Below are 22,868 nucleotides of genomic sequence, written 5' to 3' on the forward strand. Positions count from 1 at the left end.
TTCACTCCATTCCTTCCATTTATTTGCCTCTCCCTATTTCTGACTCTCTCCTTCTCCCCCTCCTCCTCTCTTTGCTTTGCCCTTCTTCTCAATTTTATGTTATTCTTGCTCTAGTATAGATCCACTGCTGTGCTTTTTAAAAGGGATAGTTCACCCCAAAATGAAAACGACATTTCTGTCATAAATTACTCACACTCCAAACACTTATGACTTTCTATCAATTGACAAAAGATTACTGAGATTAACGTCTCTTTTGTTTTTCACTGAAGAAATAGTCATATGGGTTTGGAACAACAGGAGTAAAATCTTCATTTTGGGGTGAACTATCCCTGTTTCCTCTGTTTTTGGAACACTTTGAAATAATGAAAACACCTACATGTCCTTTCATACATGATTAGATTTTCTATACAGAATCCCACACCTCTATATATATATATATATATATATATATATATATATATATATATATATATATATATATATATATATATATATATATATATATATATATATATATATATATATATATATATATATATATATATATATGTATCACAGTAAGGCCATGCCACTGTACTGTGGCACAGCAACACTGCCACATAAAATACGACTGGTGGGCTGAATGCTTTTGCCTGTCTGAGACAAAGAACCGCCAGCTGTCCTCTCTCTCTAAAACACTCTCTCCTTGCCTCCCCCACTGGACATCATTCGAACCCCCGCAAGAGTTTATTCTTTTTTATTGGAGACTAGCATCTATTCTCTTATCTCTAATTGTGTGTTGTTGATTTTTTGGATGTCTCCCACTCTTACAACCCACAGCCTGCCGTTGTACACATCACACACAATGCCAATCATCATGCCTTAGGACACCAAACCTGAGAGGCTGACTTATTGCTGCCATCAAGTGGCCTCCTGGGAAAATTGTGACCTGTTGCTTTGGATGTTTCATAGTGAGGCATGAACCTGTGTTGTTATGTTCTCCATATGCCCTACAATTGTGAAAGTACAGAATGGCATCTGCATTAACAGGGACTGAAGGTGTGTCCCCATTGCGCCCCTGTGCATGACTGTAATATGATTAAAGATTACAGTATGAATATGAAAAAAAAATGCTACATTACACAACTTAATTGGTACACAACCTTACCAGACCATAACAAGACCATACATGTAATACATGTAATTTTACTGTAAATTATTTTATTAACATATGCCTAAAAACTGGCATATGTTTCCCCACGCTTCCCCTCATCTATCCCCCAGGTTCCCAGGAGGCAGGGTGGACCACCAGCTGACAGAAAGGCCGGAAGGGCAGCATCTCCCCTCCAGATATGGGCGGGGAGTGTGACAAGGAGGAGGGTGAGGCCCTCCATGAGGTTGCACGGAAGGCACTGAATCAGCTGATCATCGAGAAAGCGAGATAAAGGGGAGCCGGAGACAGCAGTTAGAGAGAGAGACGTGCGCGCTGCATGTGTGTCTGTGTTCCTTTATGTTGTTTTAAGTTAATTTATAAAATTAAACTTTACGTTTATTGTTCAGACATTTCCCGCCACCTCCTTGCTCACCTTAAAATGTTACACAACACTAACTAATTTTCATAAATTACATGAGGTTTAATTTCCTCATGCAATTAGGTTGTATGATAAAAATATCTTATGCTAAAATAGACAAATAAGAATTTCACTCACCATTTACAAGCACCCAAAAGTTGCCACTTCTTTGATCAAAAGTAAGGCAAGAATCCCTTCTATAACCTCTCTTCCAGTACAAGTAAACACACTCTCCTACGGTGGGGTAGGCAGTCTGTAAATAACATTAATGATTATGGATGTCAAGTACATAATTGACTGAGGAGGTGGACGCAGGAGGTTTATCTTTCCCAGCTGGGTTAATCAGGTTAAGTACAATGTTGTCATGTGTGCTTGACGCTAATCCTGACTAATCTGAGGACATTATCTAGATACATATCAATAAAGTGGAAAGATTAATGCTTAGGAACAGAAGGCATACCAGAGATGTGATGAGAATGTGTTATCTGGATTAAAAATAATTTCGTGTTCTCTGCCCACGTGCCTTTGGGATAGGACATTTCATCCTCCTGGGCTGCTTTATACTGCATCAGATTTGACTGTTTAACAACCCCTGAAACAAAAGTTCCCATGTTGAATGAATGTGCAATGTAATGTATCTGTGCTGCTGCATGCTTCTTTCTATCTCTCAATATATTTACCTTTTGCACAAGAGAAACTAACGTGCAGCCATTTAAAAAAAATTGTCTTTGATATTCTATATATAATGCACTATATATAAGTGCATTATATATAGATATCTATGGTGTTGATTAAGTGTAATTAGCTAGCGAAGAGGATTTATAGGTTGTAGAGTTGCCGAAAGTTATCATGAGTATTTTAAAGTGTTCATGGGATGCCAAAACAACTGTAAGCAGAGAAGGGAGATTTTAAAACAAGGGTGCCTTCATTCATAAATACACAAAATCCTACCTTCACGCTGTTGATCTACTGATATTCCTCTGTGCTTACGAAACTCCAAGAGACAAAATAATGTCATTAAAATATCACTGTAAGACACGTCTTACCATCTTCTTATGTCATTCACTCATTGTGTTATTGTTTGTATGTTTGTATGTTTATATGTTTATATGTTTATATGTTTATATATATATATATATATATATATATATATACACACACACACAGTGCTTGCATAAGTATTGAACCCCTATGCAGTGGAAGCTGCCAGGTTATACCAATGAAAGAAATTGCCCTAACGAGGACACAATTACTTTACAATTGGCATCCACCTGTGAATCATTAAAAGTTGCAATCACATTTTCAGGCTAAAAAACCCTTTGTTGAAGGATCATTGGTCAGGCTGTGAATCTGAAGGAAATTTTAGACCAAAGAGCATTCCACAGAAGTTGCATAGATTAGGGAAAGGTTACAAAAAATATCCAAATGTTTGGATATCCCAGTGAGCACAGTTGGATCAATAATCAGGAAGTGGAAGCTGGCACCCAGGCACTGCCAAGAAAAGGCCATCCCTCAAAACTCAGCACTCTAACAAAAAGGAGACTTGCGAGAGAAAGAATGCGAGTGACCCAGCTGCGATGTGGGAGAAGGATTGGTGGTCTGTTGAGACCATGATAGAGCTTTTTGGCCAAAAACTCAAAGCGCTATGTGAGGTGCAAACCTAACATTATGCCTCAAGACACACCATCCCTGCAGTGAAGTAAAGTGGTGGCAGCATCATGCTGTGGGGATGCTTCTCATCAGCAGGGACTGGGCATCTTGTTAGAATTGAAGGAAGAATGGATGGAGTCAAATATAGGGAAATACTGCAAGAGAACCTGCTTCAATCCGCTAAAAAACTGAAGCTTGAGAGGAAAATCACCCTTCAGCATGACAATGATCCCAAGCACAAGGCCAAAGCAACATTGGAGTGGCTCAAGAACAAAAACATAAATGTCCTACAGTGGCCCAGTCAAAGACCTGATCTCAATCCTATTTAGGTTTTGATTTTGAGCTTCAGTGTTTTAAAATAAAATATCAATCAGAATGAAATTTCAGTGTACCATTTGTAATTCGGAGAGAATTGGCCAGGGGTCTGAATACTTTTGCAAGGCACTGTATATATGTACATTTTATTTTATATTCCATTGACAACTGTTTTAATCACATAAAAAAAAATATTTAAAAAAAGTACAAATAATTGTCTTTAGAGTCATGAACTTGCATGCAAAATAATACAAGCATGTCAACTACACATTGAAACCCTTAAACATTTTGCAGAATTACATGTATAACAATGAAATGCTTATATTATGAAAAAGTGCAGTGTGTCATAGCTGTCTGAATGTGATCAGCTAGGTCCAATTTACCTTTGCATTTTCACGTAGTAAAGGGGTGATGTAAGCTCACACCATCAACTCTTGATGAAAAACAATTTCAGTCAATTACACGTAATTGATTTAGATCGACTCTTCTCAGTAGCTTAAATACAAACAGGAAGTTAGATGAATTTGGAAGAGAAGAATATTTCAGCTCTGCAGGTCCTCACAGGCCTCCAGTGGTATAACCCAGGTAAAAGAGCCAATCACCTTTACAGACTTCGCCTTTCAGTCAACTTGTGAACATGCATGTGCATTAGCTGGATGAGCATGAAAAACTGCGTTTTTAGCTAGATCAAAAAAAGAAGTACAATTCATCAACTATTGTTTTCAGATTTGTATGTGTTGGGAGCATTCCAAAGATGGCCACTGAGTGGACTGACTTGCCTTGAAAGACTCTTTGATCATTTCCTTGCTAAAGCATGGTTCTTTCAGAACTTTTCCCTTTTGTAGGGTAAAAATGTTTTACGCTACATTTTTTACAGGTCAGGTTTTTAAGACAATTAAAGTGACAGTTCACCCAAACTCTCTCATCATTTACTCACCCTCATGCCATCTCAGAGGTGCTTGACTTTCTTTCTTCTTCTGAACACAAAGAAATATTTTTAGAAGAATATTTCAGCTCTGTAGGTCCTCACAATGCAAGTGAATGGTGGACAGAACTCTGAAGCTTCAAAAGCACATAAAGGCAGCATAAAAATGATCCATAAGACTCCAGTGATTTAATCCATATCTTCAGAAGCAATATGATAGATGTGAGTGAGAAACAGATCAATATTTAAGTCTTTTTTTACTATCAATCTCCACTTTCACTTCAACAAGCTGCTTCTTTAGTTCTTGCTTCTTTTCTTCATGCAGATTGCCACCTACTGAGCAGGGATGGAAATTTATGATAAAAACAAGCTTACAAATTGATCTCTTTCTCACCCACACCTATCATATCGCTTCTGAAGATATGGATTTAGCCACTGGAGTTTTAGGATTACTTTCATGCTGCCTTTATGTGATTTTTGGAGATTCAAAGGCCTGGTCACCATTCATTGCATTGTAAGTACTTGTTCTAAAAATCATCTTGGATGGTATGAGGGTGAGTAAATGATGAGAGAATTTTCATGTATTGTGTGAACTATCCCTTTGACCTAAATATTCATAGTCTATGTAGGTTTTTTATACAGTTCTAGGTACCATAGCCAAATCCATGTGCGAAATTCACTTAACTTGGTGCCTTTTATGGGTTTTTTCTTGGCCCTTTCCTAGAATTTAATAATTTACATCAGAAATGGTTGTAGCGAGCATGTTATAATACAGGTCTAATATAGCCTACACAAATACAGTGAGTGGCAGGCCGTGCATTTTAAGTCTAGGCCTTCAGTGTGATTCATGCCATTAAGAAAACACAGTTTCACAATGAATAAGACACTGTATGCATTTGGGCATCATGCATTATGACACAGCTAACTAATAATACCAATTGACATTTTAAAAACAAAAAGCCCGAACTTGAAAAGACAATTAATTCTCAAGCAAGCCTAAAAATCATAATTTTTCATTTGAATCTACCAAGGAGGTCTATAACGCCTGGAAAAATCTATCAAATAGTATTTACTTGCATGTTGCTTGCAATAAATTTAGTTTCTTCAGGGTACAAGGTTATGCTGTGTTCCATTAAAGTTGGGTGTGGGATAATCCTACTTTGTATCTCTGACCATAAATGCATTCCATTCCCCGATATTCTGAAGATGACATTTAAGGAAACAAAACTGCAACATTCCGTTAGCTTAGCAGGGGTTTGACTCTCATTAGAGATGTCTCCTAGCAACCCAACTGATAAACAATGCTGCAGCACTACCACTTTGTTGATCACTAACAAAAAATACCTAGATAATACCATGTTTTTGTACACGTACCATGGTATTCGTTGGAGTTCCTTAATGTGTCATTAAATAATTATGATACATAAATATCATTCAGTACCTTTGTAAATATATAACTACCATTATATGACCATAACTGTACCATAGAACCTCCACAGTTTTTTTTTTTTTTTTTTTTGTAATGGGTTTGACAAATCATTTTAACTTCACATCAAACAATATCAACCTATCTTCATAGTTCATTTAGCCCATGAAATTGTAACTGGCCCTTTCATATTTCACACCTGCAGATAGCTTTTAGGTAATGTTAAGGTAGCTTTATCATAGTTTTCAAAATAACTGAATGCAAGAGGGTTTGTACCTTTATTATGAATTTATTACACGGTCGTTATATCTTCCGTCCCCTTTTATAGCCAGTCAGATCATTTCCTGGTAAAAGAAAAGAGGGGAAATGTACTAGGAACGGTGAAACTTTTAAAGAACTGGTAGTGAGTGTATCGTTACTGATAAGAGCTGACAGTTATAAAGTGCTCTCGTCGGAAGATTTTCCTTTCAGCCAATACAGCCATCCCACGGCAAACAACAGAGGAGGAATCTATATTGATTGGAGGAGACGCCTGAATCATGACCAAAGTTCACATTAGTGACACATTGTTCAACTGTTGTGGAGACCAAGCATTTATTTTAAGACAGCATTCAAAATGAGGGATCATGCTCGCTAAATCTCCGCAGCAAACAGCTTTGTGTGAACTGTGTAGCCTAGTGTGTGTGAGTAGTGATTACCGGCGGTGAGTTTTCGGATCCTGAACAGGTAATAGGTTCTGACTCATAAAAGACCTGCAGCTGGACTTATAAACAAGTACAGTGCGCATGCGCATTTGCCTTCGAGCGATTTACCTGTTTTATATATATTACATACACCTCATTATATTAAAATTACTAACAATTATATCGTTTGGGTTCGTTATTTTCGTTTAGGGGCCGTTCAGACTGAACGTGTTCTTGTGCTGAAAGCTATAGACGCTGCGCAGCTATTTGAACAGAATATGTCTACAGACCACTGATATTGCTCCAGACGCATTTTGAAAAGTTTAAAGCTGAAGTAGGCCTATGTTACTTTTTTGTGTCAAAATTCTTTCTTCTATTCCTAATTAATATGCAAAGACTATTAGTAAGCCCTTCATAGGTGCATTTTCTCGAAAACTGTAATCACTGTGTTTCTTTCTGTTGCGCTATGAAACTTGTTTGTTTTATGAGATTCGGTTAGACCCGCCCCAACAACGTTACTCAACCAATGGTGTGAGTTGGGGGCGGGGTTATCTCTTTGTTTGACCAATGGTAGACGGGGGTGTATTCAGACATCTGTTTTGAAAACCAGAAATCACATATTTCCGCTTAAGCTCAATTATCATCATTTGTGTTAATTACAACAAAAAATTATTTAGACTTGTTTTAAATATTTTTGTTATTTAAAGCAAAACCTGGGTAACAGTGAGGCACAATGGAAGTGAATATGTTGGGCGAATCCATAAAGTTAACATATTGACCGTTTTTTAAAGGATAGCCACAATACGTAAACAATATGCATGTTAACATTTAGTGTGATAAAATCGTATACCAACATTTCTGTGTAAAGTTGTATCCAATTTTTTATTTAACTTATTATGGCAACATAATGCTAAATCTTAAGACGAACATAAAAACAAGGATTTAAACAACTTAACAGCTCAAATAATAAATGAGTTTTAACATAATAATTCATGTTTGTGCTTTTATAAAATGATAATCTTCACATTTCTTCCTTTAAACCCTCCAGAAATTGGCCCCATCACTTCCATTGTAAATGCCTCACTGTAACCTCGATTTTATTGGGGGGTTTTTTAAGAAAAGGAGGAACGACAGCGAGTAAGGATGCTGACTACCACCCCTGGAGTCGCAAGTTCGAATCCAGGGCATGCTGAATGACTCCAGCCAGGTCTCCTAAGCAACCAAATTGGCCTGGTTGCTAGGGAGGGTAGAGTCACATGGGGTAATCTCCTTGTGGTCACTTTAATGTGGTTCGCTCTCAGTGGGGCGCACGGTGAGTTGTGCGTGAAGCCTCCTCCTCCACCACCCTGATTGAGGCGAGTCACTACGCCACGACAAGGACTTTGGTATTGGGCATTCCAAATTGGGGATAAAAGGGGAGAATATAAAAAAGAACAAAAAAAGGGAAAGGAGGAACGAGTCGAAATGGTAATCAACATTATGCCACAAATGCTGTCTAATGAGCTTAACTTCTACTGTACCCAGAAAATTCCTTAAAAAACCTTTAACTTGACACAGCATCTAAAAAACGCTACAACAAGACATTGGAAAAACAGTGAGACGTGGCGCAACGGTCGAAGATGTGCATCTCTAGTGCATGTTTGTGTAGAAAAACAATGAAAAAACAGAGCAGACAGATTAAAAAAAAAACGTGTTCTGTGTGAACCGGCCCTTACATTTTATATAGTCATGTCTGTTTATGTAGCTGGTTCATTTTCCAAATAGATCTGAATGGAGCGGAGGGGAAGAGTTTGTGTAGCTGTGATAGGGGCCGGGGCCGCAGGCCTCTGTGCCGCTCGACACATCTTGTCTCACCCAGAGACTTTTGATCCACCTGTTGTGTACGAAATCACCGAGCATGTGGGCGGCACCTGGTTCTATGAGGAAAGAGTGGGAACTTATGACAGTGGATACCCCATCCACAGTAGTATGTATAGGGACCTTAGGTAAATAACAGTAAGTGTAACCATGTTTTTCCATGCAGTTCACTTTGATTCCATTTGATCTGTGTCCAATTATGTAACTTAGCTATGAAATCTTATGTCTGATTTCAGGACCAATTTGCCTAAGGAGGTTATGATGTTTCCTGATTTGCCTTTTGATGAGCACCTACCATCTTTTTTGCACCACACAGCAGTTCAGGAGTATTTGGAAAAATATTGTGAGAGGCATGATATTGCTCCTTGTATTAAGGTATCTGTTTGTTCCAGTATCTATGACCATTAAACAAGACCATATAAGCAAACCGAACTGCCGAACTGTGCATTTGTCTCAAAGCAAATGATGCAAGAATGGGATGACAATATTGTTTACTTTATTAAATTTTACAACACAATTGCTAAACTGCATCATAGGTTTCCCAGTCCATCTGAGGGCATACTGTACGTGAAAATCTGCATTGAACATACTATACAAGTAAACAAAGAAACCTAATTGTCAATTATTGTTCAAAGGCATTTGTTGTTGTACAGCCATTACTGGTCAAACATGATGAAGCTTCTTTGTTCAGGGGTGTAAGGCCACTGACCCCTGCTTGTCAATCAAAGACTTGAGCATCACAGCATACAATTTTGAGAAGCTTGAGAGAAACTTTCACAGTATTAGAAAGTAGTTTTCTTACCAACGGACACAAAAATATTGCTTATGACAGACTGCTTTGTCCCTCACAGTTCAACACTGTGGTGGAAAAGGTGAAGCCTGTCTCCATGGAGACAGAGAAGGGGGGAGCTGTGACGTGGGAGGTAATTTCGTGCAACACATGTGGAGACCGTAACACACAGACGTTCGACTCTGTGTTTGTCTGCAGTGGGTAAGGAGGAATGCATCTAAAGTGTCCTTTTATTTCCCAGACATGCTCAAATGGACACAACTGCATCTAATCTCAGACTGTGCCTTTCTGGTTATGTTCGAAATGCATAGCATTATTCAGATAGTGGGATGTTCATTTATCCCATAATGCACCCAGTCACTTTTTCTTTCGAAAGGGAGGATGAGAATTCTCTCAGATGCGATGTGAATGAGTATTATGTTATGTGTTCGTGTGGCATTTCTGTGAGGGAATTCAGAAGACCACAGGAGTCCTCTAGCATCTCCGCGCTGACTCATATTTCTTTCCTCTTTCTGCAGGCATTACTCCGACCCCCACCTGCCCCACATTCCTGGAATAGAGCATTTTAAAGGTACAACAAATGATCACTGATCACTACAAATGCATAACCCTGAAAGCCCTAACCATTAGTCTCATTACACCCCTGCATTTCCCGTTTTATTTTTCTGTCTCTCATCTTCCTACATTAATCTTTGCCTTCCGCTGCTGTTTTGCAGGGAAAGTGTTACACAGTCACTCATACCGCTATCCAGAGCATTTCGCAAACAAGTCAGTGGTGGTTTTGGGGGCCGGAGCATCTGGTGTGGACATTTCCATTGAGTTAGCCCAAGCCGGTGCTCAGGTTTGTGATTTAGATCCTTCTCACAATTAGAGGTCAACCGATATATCGGTTTTACAGATTTATCGTGCTGATAGTTGATTTTTAGAACTCAATGCCAATAGTTGCCAATAGTTTTAATTCCTCCATGAAGTTGAGTATCATGGACTGGTGGCTTCAACAGATGCATATCCTATTGATTAACAACATTAAAGCTCATCGTAGGTCTGTCTTTGAAAGTTTACAGTATAAGTTGTTGTTAATCATCAATAGAGCTGTTCAGTCAATTTGTACGCAAACCCGGAAGTCAAATTTGCCATGGATTCAATCAGGATTTTCCTATAGGTTTTTATAATGGGTTTTTTCAATTTAAGAGTAAAATAAGTTATGTGGTAAACATTACTTGACAATACATGGACGTTTTATTCTACAATGTGAATTTTGAAGGCATCGTATGTTTTTACAAAAAGTATGTAATTCAATACAACTTCAGAATTCACGTTTGAGGTATGACAGTGTGTAATTTATGTTTGTAAAGCAGTTAATGGAAAGGAGGAGGCGAGAACCGGCTTGTCAATATAAATAATATTTTAATAATAAACTGAAACATAAGACACAAACACACACACATGACAGACATGTCCGTAAACTATCTCTCTCTCACGCACAATCCTCCGCAGTCTGCCTTTATCCCTCGCGGAGGCTTGATTAGCCTGATAAGGGACCGGGTGTGTATGATCATGACCTGGCCCCGCCCTCCGCCCTGCCACAGTGTTGTAGAACAAAACGTCCACATATCTTCAAGCAATGTTTACCACAGACCTTATTTTTCTCATAAGTTGAAAACTCCCATTATAAAAACTCATAGGAAAATACAGAGGGAACCCATGGCTAATTCTCTTCCAGGTTTTTGGACTAAAACCTGAACAGCTGAAATCCCCTATGGAAGAAATTAATGGGATTTTTACTTTGGTAACTACAGACTGTAACGCTTTATAGGAAATACAAAAAACACATTAAAGAAAGTTGCATTTGTCATTTAATGGGATATTTAAAGGGGTCATGACATGAAAATATTTTTCTTTAGGTTCTCTTTTCACATTAGTAAAGTTTTTCTGCACAAAAAAACATTCATATATTTGTAAAACATGATCATTGTCCACCCTCATTCAGTCCCTCGGTTTTGGTGCTGTTTCTACTTTAAGAATTGACAGTACACGCCCACTGTTATGACTGGTTCTCTGATCTTGACTGACCTGCTCTTACTACTTGCCATCTCACTGCTCACCACTACTGGGCAGGCTACGAAAGTGATAAGGTAAAGTAGGCATTGATGGGTTGTTGTGAAGGCAGTCAGATGCAGATGTCTAACACAGTGTGACATCACAATGTGGAGGAAGTAGAGAACAAGTCATTTTGGCAGCTTGGTTTCAACAAATTCTCTTTTTGTACTGAGGAGGAAGTTTTGAGCTCTGAAACTTACAGTATGTTTTTATAGTACAATGACCTTTTATTTGTCAAAAGATCAGGGAAAATTTGATTCTTCATTTCATGACCTCTTTAAGAAGTGCAAAGTTTTATTTCTCTCATTCACACCTATGTCCTCCATCTTTATCTCTAGGTGATTCTCAGTCATAACAAACCATCTCTGCCCTTCTCTCTGCCTTTGGGTGTCCACCAGGCTACCCCTGTTGGTAGGGTTTTGGAAGATGGGTCTTTACAGTTCAAGGATGGATCAGTGACCCAGGCTGATGTTCTTCTGCTCTGTACAGGATACAATTTTAACTTCCCATTCCTCTGTCCATCAGAACTGGGCCTGGAAATACAGGATCATATTATGTTTCCGCTATACAAGTTCTTGCTGCCCCCTGCCTTCCCTTCCATTTTTTTTGTTGGCATTTGCAAAATTATTTGCCCTTTTATACACTTCAACTACCAGGTAAGCAGAGAGCAGCTTAAAGATATAGTTCAACAAGAAATACAAATTCTAACATAATGTATTCACCCTTTTCTTGTTTCAAACCCACATTAATTAATTTTTTCTCTGGAACACAAAAGGAGATGTTGGGCTAATAGCATATATTTTTTTCCATACAATGAAAGTAAATTATGACTGAAGCTAACATTCTGCAAAAAGATTCCTTTTGTGTTCCATGGAAGCATTTTCATATGTGTTTTGAACAACATGAGGTGACATTTTTTCTCTTTATTAATGTAAAATTCAATGGTTTGAATATTGAATATGAATTCTTTATCAACTCTTACTCTTTTTCTCAATGAATCATATATATCCTTAGGTTCAATTCGCCCTGGCTGTCCTTGAAGGTTCAGTCAAGTTGCCTACCCTGGAGGAGATGGAGAAGGAAATACAGGGTGATATGAAAAGAAAACAGGAGTCAGGTGTGCAGGTGAAGCATCTGCTCCATTTGGACTCTGGTCAATGGGGTTATTACTTGGATCTGGCCAGAGCGGGTCAATTCACACCTCCACAGCCAGTCATTCAGAGCCTGTATGAGGAGGTGGGCAGACAGAGGCGAAAACACCCACAGAAATACAGACAGATGAACTACAGGCTCATTGATGCCACACAGTGGGAGCTTTTGGAAGGCCAACCTGAACAAACAAAAAGTTTAGTGTAAAGACAAATGTATGAGATTTTCACTGTTTACCTATCATCAGGGTTCCCACATCTTTTGAAGAACAAATCTGTATTACTTTTCCAGTCATTTGTGAGTACTAGACAATAAATGTTAAAAATAATTTAATAGATTTGCACTCACAAAGATCAATATCTAGCCAAGGAAATGTTTTAGAGCTTAACATAACTAGAAAAATGAACTTTTTAAGAAAATTCAGAAAAATGTACACTTTCTTTTTTTTTTTTATCTTAACGACTAAATGTAGGTAACATTTTTACAGTAATTGTTTTTATTGATTGTCACCATATATGGTGAAAAAATAAAATCACAATACATGTCTTTTTACTGTAAAATATTGTCATTTATTTTGTTTTAAGTAAAAAGTATTAAATATCTTGGTAACACTTTACAATAAGGTTCCATGTTAAAATTAGTAAACAATATTAGTTAACATGAATTAAAAATGTCAAATATTTGTACAGCATTTATTAATATTAGTTAATGTTAATTACAATATATACTAATACATGTTTTAAATTAAAAGTTGTTTTGGTTAACATTAATTAATGCACTATGAACTAACAGTGAACAATTTTATTTTATTTACTAACATTAACAAAGATTAATATATGTTGTAAACAATATATTGTTAATTGTTTGTTCATGATACCTAATGTATAAGTAATATTAATGAATGAAGCCTTATTATAAAGTGTTTCCAATATCTACTAGTTTATTGTAAAGTGTGTGTTAAGACAATGCATGTACTTTTATGGTGCACTATTTTTAAAATTAATTTCCAAGAAGTCTCTGTGTGACCCATCACATTTGATTATATTTTATTGAAATAATTATGTTTCTTCTTATTTTTCATATCAGTTTTGTACATTGGGGTGTTTTATGCTCCTCCACTCTTGATAAACTTTAATTCATCATGCATCCTTCTTTTTTACAACCTGTGTTAATATTGTGGTTAACAGTAGTACATTTAAAAGTGTGAAGCGTGTAGGTCCATGAGGTTGGTATATTAAAGGAATAGTTTACCCAAAAATTAAAATTCACTTTCATGCCACTCCAGATGTGTATGTCTTTCTTTCTTCAGCTGAACACAAATTAAGATTTTTAGAAGAATATCTCAGCTCGGTAGGTTGTTTCAGCGGAAGTCAATGTTGGCCAGACCTTTGAAGCTCCAGAAATTGCATAAAGGCAGCATAATTTAGAGATGTGGAAAATGGAGATTTATAGTGAAAAAAAGGACTTAAATATTGATCTTTTTCTCCCCCACACCTTTCCTATTTCTTCTGAAGACAAGGATTAAACCAATGGAGTTGTATGGATTACTTTTATGCTGCCTTTATGTGATTTTTGGTGCTTGAAAGGCAATGAAGAGACCATTTTCAATTTTGAGTGAACTGTCCCTTTACCAGTATATCATTTAATGTTATGATGTAGGGTTGTGAACTGTACATTATACAAGCACCAAAACATCCTGTGATTCCTGGCAGTTTTAAGGAACATTTCTGGCAACTGCAACTGCCAGTATTTTACTGGGAATTTAACAGTGTATGTGCAATGATTTGTCAGTTAAGTTTCCTGGTAAAGTACCGAGATTTTCCCTATTTTTAATGAGCAATGTGTGTCGACATATTTCCGTTACATTAGTACACTACTTTAAAATGAAGATAGCAGCAAATCAGTAACCTCGAGCTCCCATCTGGCATGCATTTAAATATATAATGTTGCGATTTGAAGTTTATGTTACAGCTTAGGGAGATGTGATTTTCCCACCGGCTTTTCTACATTATTGAAGCATTGCATCACAGCTTTCATCAACAGAGTGAACAACACGACACTGTCCCGCAAACTTCTCCCGTCTGCTTCGAGTCGTCATCGTGAAATCGGACACCTACTTTCTCGAGCTTTCCCAAACAGACTTATCTGCACTTTCCAGCTGTTCCTACAAAAGTATACCAAACATTCACGCAAAATCCAAACTTTTAACACGAGCAACTCCCCTCAGAAGAAGATCGATATCTACAAAAGTCGCCACAAACAATCAATCTGCTCACAGTTATTTTTAAGAAAACATCGGGAGAAGAAACACACAGGGCGGGAGGAAAGGGAACGCCAAAGGGGTGTTTCCTCTCCAACAAGAAGGATTGAAGTGGTAATTCATTAAACAGCGTGATTTTCTAAATGCATTGAAGTTAATGGTCGGAGGTGATCGTCGCGATGTCAGGTTTAGTTTGTCGATAAAGAGGTGAGTGAATTGTAATCTTCTTGACCTCCTTCTTGAGAAAAAAACAGGAACGGGAGGGGCTCAGTCATGATACAAACCAACTTTGTCACTTCTAAAATTAAGTATATAGTGTAAGATTGAATAAAGAGAACATTTTGCCACTCACGTTGGTCTTCACGAGGTTTATGGAGTCATTTGTTGTGCGTCACGAAGCTAACTGTAAAGAACCTGAACTTAAGTGAGATTGGGCAACTGACAGTTCTGTAGTTGTTTTCTCTTAAAGTAGTCATTTTAATGCAGAAGGGAACCACTTTAAAGTCCTTTAATCATATGCAACTTTCTAGTCCTTTACATATTGCAAGTTATTTCAAGTCTAGTCAAAGCAATCTTTTTTTATACTGATACAAAACCATTTGGAAATTATCAAACGAAGTCTGAAGTGTGCATGTGTTCTGTTAAGAACTTTTTATATGTATGTAATCATTGTTTATATCCTGTCTATGCTGGATTAGCATTACTCTCCATCACGGATGGAGGAGAAGCCTGATAGTGGGCAGCGTGAGAGGATCACTGATGACCCCTTGACCTCTGACCAGAAGGTCAAACTGCAGGGTGCAGATTCCCCCCAGGGTGATCAACACCTACCTATCATGCACTGGGAGGATTTAAGCTTGCGAATTGCAGAGCTAGAGAGGCAGGAAGAGCAAAGAAGGGAAAAAGCAGCGGTATGAACATAATCGGATATTTAGCCCAATGCCGTAAATCTCAAAATGACCAAATATTGGACGATATATTGGTCTATCACAAGTGGAAAAAGTTGTACTTCCTTAAAGGAATAGTTCACCCAAAAATTAAAATTCCCTACAACATCTACCTATGTCGACTTTTTCTTTTACATAACACAAAAAATATATTTTGATGGAGATGTTGTCTGTTTGTCAATACAATGCAAGTGAGTGGTGACCAAGTTGTCAAGCTCCAAAAAGGACATAAATACAGAATAAAAGTAATCCAAAAGACTCCAGTGGTTTAATCAATGTCTTCTGAAGGGATCTAGTTGGTTTTGAACAGATTCACTTGCATTGTATTGACAAACAGACATCATATCTCCATCAAAATATCTTTGTGTTCCACTGAAGAAAGTAATTCATTTGAGTTTGAGATGACAGAAGGGTTTTTGGGTGAAATAGTCTTTTAAGGTACAACTGCCATAGTCACTTTTTACAGTGAATATCCAAAATGTTTTCCTGAAAACCACCTCCTTATAATGAAGTTTGGCACATCCAGCAATGATTGTACTGTAAATAGTTAAACTACAGTAAATACCGCCTGTTGTTTTAGAGCCTGGGATTACCGGAGCGAGACAGAATTCTTGGTTGCTGGACAGAGTCGAAACACCATTCACTCCATAGGGAGCCATGGACAGATGAGGAAGACTATAGTCCCTGCCGTGTCCCTGTCGTAATGTCACGGTATTTCACATATGCAGGTCCATAATGTACAGAAAATGAGTTCTGATGTTTTTATTGAACTGTCCATTATGTGTTTCCATCATGCAGGTTTAATAATGCTAAAAATCTTCAGCTCTGCTTCATCAATAACAGTGAGAGTGAGGGGGAGGATGACGAAGGGGCATCAAGCAAAGAGGTAGGCACAGAGATTTGTGAAAGTACTTTCACTGTTTTTCGATTTATGAGTCGTATCTCGGGTCATGATTTATATGGTTCCAAAAGGCATTAAGCTATTTCATCATCAGAGCTCATGTGAGGCAGAGGTACGTAGGAGTTGCTCTCCAGGGCTTAAACAGGAAGTGAGAGCAGCACTAAGGGCTCTTCGAGACAAGTTATGGGCCGAACAGAAAGAGAAGGAGGTGAGAGGTTTGCAGATTTGTGAGAATATTGTGTTATTTGAACTTGAAAGGATAGTTCACACAAAAAGGTACAAATACTCTCATAATTTGCTCACTATGATACCGTCCCAGATGTGTATGACATTCTTCTGCGGAACACAAACATTGATTTTTAGATCTGTTGGATGGCATGAGGGTGAGTAAATGATGAGAGAATTTTAATTTGTGGGTGAACTACAAAAGATGTTATGCAGTATTTTAATCTCAGTCACCATTTACTTTCATTGCATATTTTTTCCATACACTGAAGGTGATTGGTGACTGAGTCATTCTGCCTAACATCTCCTTTTGTGTTCTATGGAAGAGAAAAAATGAATATGTATTTGGAACAACATGAGGGTGTGTAAATAATGACAACATTTACATTTTGGGGTGAACTATACCTTTAATCCAGTTTGCTGTTTTTTTTTTTTGTTTTTTTTTGTGACTGTTTTGAGCTGGGTTCACTGTACGATTTTGGCATAATTTCAGGGATTGTAAAGGATTTCTCTCTTAGTACAGCAAAATTGTCCATCTTATACTTAGTAACACTTAGTGTGACATGTTCATTGACAGCCGATTTAATGAATCTTAGCCTCCGACAAAGTTCTTGCAGTATCAGAAATTTTGTGTCACAGTCGTGCAGTGGGACACCCAAAACACCCAATCGAGACGATTGGGACAAAGTCTTGACTACGGTGTGCATCAAACATCTGACATAATGGCGCACAGTGTGTCATTGCTTTTACCCAAGATCTTTCTAGGTTTATATCGTATAGTCGGACAAGCAACGTTCATAAAGGACCATCAAAATCGTATAGTGTTGACTCAGCTTTAGCTGTCTTTTCTCTGATAATTTTGCATATTTTTGTTCTTTTTTTAGGAACCAACGTACAGTAACATGAACATAAGGAGAACAATTCTTAGTCTTAGTGATCTGCAAACTTGCTCTTTGCTACAGCTAAATGCGCTCAGGACCTCACTGATTGAAGACATTCAGGGTATGTTTTTCTTCAAGGGTACAATCATTAAAGTCATTGTAAACACTGTTAACAGTAATCATAAAACGGCTGCAACATTTTCAATCAATAATACAACAACTTAAGTTATCATTTTAATCAGTATAACAAAACAAAATAAGACAAAAACTGTCAAAAGTTTGGATACACCGATTCATTCTATATTATTACTATTTTCCACACTTTAGAATAATACTGATGGGTTTCCATGTATGCTGGACACTCTGCTTTTCACTTACTATCTGGTCCAAGTCATCCATTTCAACACTATTATTTTCATTAAAATTTTAATTTCATAAAGAAATTCATATGCAGTGTATTTTTTGTTTTTGTGTTTTGACATGCATGTCACATTAATTAGATTGATTTTACTCATACACTAATTTGAATTGTTGTTTTAGATTTGAGCTCAGAACTGGTGAAACATCTTGTAATTCGGGACCATCTTCGGACTCAACAAGATGCCTTGCTCCTGGATGTACAGGATATGACATCTTTGTGAATGACGCATGTTTGCAACTCTGCTTAAACTGCAGTTTAACGTTGGCACTTTCTGAAAGCAGTATAATGTACTGTTACTCACCCTGTGGACTAACAAATGCCAGAATGTCCTGTTCACCTTGAAGAAATGTAATGCTCACAGAAATGCAAGTAACATTGTTTAGAGTCACAAGTTTTATTGTGAACAACTTGGCCTTAATAACAAACCCTAATGTCTCATCACTTATGGGTTAACATTGCTTCTATACATAGTGAATATTATAAGCTGCTGTCAAAGCCATATGTGATCAATTACTGTGATGTATATTAATCATCAGTTACTTTAAGCATTCCTTTGATATACAGTATATGTAACTGTCATGGGAATACAAACAGCATGAATAATGCTGTCTGTCATGAATATGCTTTTTTTTTAACTCTCATTTGTATCATACTTATATGTGAGAAAGAAGTATATCTCAATGCTAAATATTCACAATAATTTAATAAATCAGTAATTTTATATTACATACGCAGTTCTCTGCCTTTTTATTTTAAAGAGCCCATATTATGCTAATTTACAGTTTCATGATTTTAATTTTGGGGGTCTACTAGAATAGGTTTACATGCTTTAAGGTTCTAAAAACACATAATTTTTTCTCATAGTGTACATTTCTGCCAAACCTATTTTCATCCTCTGGCTCAAACACTCTGATTTAAGTCTGGTCTCTTTTAAACCCCCTTTCCGAAAAGCTCAGTCTACTCTGATTGGTCAGCTGGCCTAATCTGTTTTGATTGGTCAACTGAATAGAGCATGTGTTGGAAATGTAACAACCCTTACCATAATCAAGTTTCAGGCTTCCCAGGCTTAACTATGGTAACAAAAGTGTCGGTTCTTTGCCGTACCAATTTGAGTCCGATAATAAAAGTTTGAAAGAACAAGCTGATCGACCCAAACCACCTTCACAAGCACAACACATAGTGCATTAAAGTTAGTCATCTTTAGCTGGAATGAGTGTAGCTGAACTTTTTTCGCCCGAGCTATGAATGGAGAACAGAGGCTTACTCCTTCATTACTGGGTGTATTAGAGAGTTAGTGAACAAGTTAGCCATGGACTACCGATAGTGGCCGTAACATAACAGCTTGTAATTCAATAAGATTCTTGAGATCGACCATTTTGTTACACAGTTTTAGGTCAAAGCTGCCCCACATCTGAATAATAAACCCTTACCAAATCAATAACGTTACATAGCAAGTTAGCCGAGCACTACCGTGGATTGCAGATGTAAAATTAATGTTTGTAAAAAAGAAATCCATCTCCACACTTGATCACTATTCATGATAGTAAGAACGACAAACAATCTGCATAATTCTACACAGTTGTAGGTAAAAGTGGACCCACAGCTGATTAGCAAATTTATTTCAACACAATAACATTAGCTAGCAGGTTAGCAGAGGACTACAGCTGTGCACTGGGTTTACACCGTAGCTACAACACGAAACTCCGATTTTGAACTCTCTGTAGCAGATAAATCCACAAATAATCAAACATACTTTCAGGTTATGATCCTGAAGTGCCAGATTTTCCCAGCAAAGTGGAAATTGCACCATCTTTCGGGAGTAACCGTCTTGAAAATCCAGCATTGGTTGTGGTTGTGGTTGTACTGCTGAGGAATAGTGGTCAAAATAATTTGTAACCAGTGATTCTTCAAGTTGTCTGTCTTTGGAAGTCCAAACAATGAGATTTTGCATTTGCAGTGAAGAAAACAGCATCTTTGGACGTGGCAACAACACTAACCCAACTCATCCTGGCCTCTGCTATAACTATGTTTGTTTGAGGGCTACTTTAGCCCTAAGGTGAGCATTATGCAAAGTGTAACATAGTGGCATAGATTCTTTACGGAAGAAACGGATGGACTACAATCCAGCCGTTTCTTGTAGTTCTTGAGCAGTGCTGTCTGTGGGAGAGAATAACTCCCTTTTACATGAACTTTGTGCTTTGTAACTTTGCAGACATTTTACATGCACAAAGAGCTGTTACAAACTAAAGGAAAGGTAAAATCCCAAAAAGTATAATAGGGCCTCTTTAATGCAAAAGCAGAGCTGATGTCTGGGTCATATTTCACACACAAAAAAAAAAATATATATATATATATATATATATATATATATATATATATATATATATATACAGTGAGGAAAATAAGTATTTGAACACCCTGCTATTTGCAGTTCTCCACTTAGAAATCATGGAGGGGTCTGAAATTGTCATCGTAGGTGCATGTCCACTGTGAGAGACATAATCTAAAAAAAATATCCAGAAATCACAATGTATGATTTTTTAACTATTTATTTGTATGATACAGCTGCAAATAAGTATTTGAACACCTGTCTATCAGCTAGAATTCTGACCCTCAAAGACCTTTTAGTCTGCCTTTAAAATGTTCACCTCCACTCCATTTATTATCCTAAATTAGATGCACCTCTTTGAGGTCGTTAGCTGCATAAAGACACCTGTCCACCCCATACAATCAGTAAGAATCCAACTACTAACATGGCCAAGACCAAAGAGCTGTCCAAAGACACTAGAGACAAAATTGTACACCTCCAAAAGGCTGGAAAGGGCTACGGGGAAATTGCCAAGCAGCTTGGTGAAAAAAGGTCCACTGTTGGAGCAATCATTAGAAAATGGAAGAAGCTAAACATGACTGTCAATCTCCCTCGGACTGGGGCTCCATGCAAGATCTCACCTCGTGGGGTCTCAATGATCCTAAGAAAGGTGAGAAATCAGCCCAGAACTACACGGGAGGAGCTGGTCAATGACCTGAAAAGAGCTGGGACCACCATTTCCAAGGTTACTGTTGGTAATACACTAAGACGTCATGGTTTGAAATCATGCATGGCACGGAAGGTTCCCCTGCTTAAACCAGCACATGTCAAGGCCCGTCTTAAGTTTGCCAATGACCATTTGGATGATCCAGAGGAGTCATGGGAGAAAGTCATGTGGTCAGATGAGACCAAAATATAACTTTTTGGTCATAATTCCACTAACCGTGTTTGGAGGAAGAAGAATACCATCCCAAGAACACCATCCCTACTGTGAAGCATGGGGGTGGTAGCATCATGCTTTGGGGGTGTTTTTCTGCACATGGGACAGGGCGACTGCACTGCATTAAGGAGAGGATGACCGGGGCCATGTATTGCGAGATTTTGGGGAACAACCTCCTTCCCTCAGTTAGAGCATTGAAGATGGGTCGAGGCTGGGTCTTCCAACATGACAATGACCCGAAGCACACAGCCAGGATAACCAAGGAGTGGCTCTGTAAGAAGCATATCAAGGTTCTGGCGTGGCCTAGCCAGTCTCCAGACCTAAACCCAATAGAGAATCTTTGGAGGGAGCTCAAACTCCGTGTTTCTCAGCGACAGCCCAGAAACCTGACTGATCTAGAGAAGATCTGTGTGGAGGAGTGGGCCAAAATCCCTCCTGCAGTGTGTGCAAACGTTTGACCTCTGTAATTGCAAACAAAGGCTACTGTACCAAATATTAACATTGATTTTCTCAGGTGTTCAAATACTTATTTGCAGCTGTATCATACAAATAAATAGTTAAAAAATCATACATTGTGATTTCTGGATTTTTTTTTAGATTATGTCTCTCACAGTGGACATGCACCTACGATGACAATTTCAGACCCCTCCATGATTTCTAAGTGGGAGAACTTGCAAAATAACAGGGTGTTCAAATACTTATTTTCCTCACTGTATATATATATATATATATATATTTTTTTTTTTTTAAGGTACATTTGTAAGGTTTGTTGTATTGCATTTTATTTATGCTGATTTTATTTAATTAAATATATCTGTATAAAAAATATGTATTACAGTAATTAAAATGACATTTTCCTCAATACATTTAGAGAATGAAAAATGTAGGCGAAATGGGCTAAATTGTCACCATGCATAAAATAATGGTCCAAAAAAGCAGGGCTACATATAGTGACTTTTTAAAATTCAGACAATTGTTTCTATCCCAAACAGCGTTATATTATTTGTGCTGACTTGTACGTTTTTCATCATTCACAGCCACCTGTATGTTTCTGTGAGGTTGCTGAATATAAATGTACTGAACTGCATGCACCTCAGCTGACTGACCATTCATGCACAGTTGACACGGAGAGAGAGAAGGCAGAGAGACAAGAAAAGTCAGGGAGAAAGGAGGAAAGCACACATCATTACTGACTGAAAAAGTAATTAGCTCAATCTAGCAAGATAATTGATTGATAAAGTTATTTGTATACAGATATGTGCAGTTGCTAGGGAAAAAGAAACATGTATGAAACTTATATGCCACTGAACTTTTTGTCTTGACATTTTATTAAATGCATGAAGGTATTAATAAATGTTGCCTGCATTTTGGAGTTATCTTTTTTGCTGACCTTTGAAACAGGTAAGATATTTCATATAGATCTATTTTCTGTGGTTCATGTGAAACAGAACGCTTTGCTTTTATATTTGGAAATAAATAATGAACAATAGATATACCTGAATAAACATTATTTCCTTTTAAAGTCCTTTTTTCTAGCAAT

General features: G+C 37.5%; 2 protein-coding genes across 3 annotated transcripts; both read left to right on the forward strand.

The window, feature by feature from the left end:
- The first annotated feature begins 6,217 nt into the window (after positions 1-6,217).
- Positions 6,218-13,057, forward strand: LOC127637017 (uncharacterized). 2 transcript variants are annotated; one of them, XM_052117858.1, is made up of 8 exons: positions 6,218-6,592; positions 8,314-8,534; positions 8,643-8,781; positions 9,258-9,397; positions 9,715-9,767; positions 9,913-10,037; positions 11,635-11,952; positions 12,311-13,057. In XM_052117858.1, the coding sequence occupies exons 2-8, from the start codon at positions 8,320-8,322 to the stop codon at positions 12,650-12,652; spliced, it is 1,332 nt and encodes a 443-aa protein (XP_051973818.1). In that variant the 5' UTR covers positions 6,218-6,592; positions 8,314-8,319; the 3' UTR covers positions 12,653-13,057. The 2 variants fall into 2 exon arrangements, with proteins under 2 accessions (XP_051973818.1, XP_051973820.1); XM_052117860.1 differs by lacking the exon at positions 6,218-6,592 and having other exon boundaries at positions 8,412-8,544.
- A 1,477-nt stretch (positions 13,058-14,534) lies between these two features.
- LOC127636852 (schwannomin-interacting protein 1-like) lies at positions 14,535-18,787 on the forward strand. The gene is made up of 7 exons (XM_052117624.1): positions 14,535-14,912; positions 15,404-15,616; positions 16,233-16,363; positions 16,451-16,538; positions 16,648-16,761; positions 17,663-17,780; positions 18,200-18,787. Exons 2-7 carry the CDS (start codon positions 15,422-15,424, stop codon positions 18,298-18,300), a joined length of 747 nt encoding a protein of 248 aa, XP_051973584.1. The 5' UTR covers positions 14,535-14,912; positions 15,404-15,421; the 3' UTR covers positions 18,301-18,787.
- Positions 18,788-22,868: the final 4,081 nt, after the last annotated feature.

The sequence above is a fragment of the Xyrauchen texanus genome, chromosome 44, assembly GCF_025860055.1.
Source record: "Xyrauchen texanus isolate HMW12.3.18 chromosome 44, RBS_HiC_50CHRs, whole genome shotgun sequence".
Lineage (NCBI taxonomy): Eukaryota > Metazoa > Chordata > Actinopteri > Cypriniformes > Catostomidae > Xyrauchen > Xyrauchen texanus.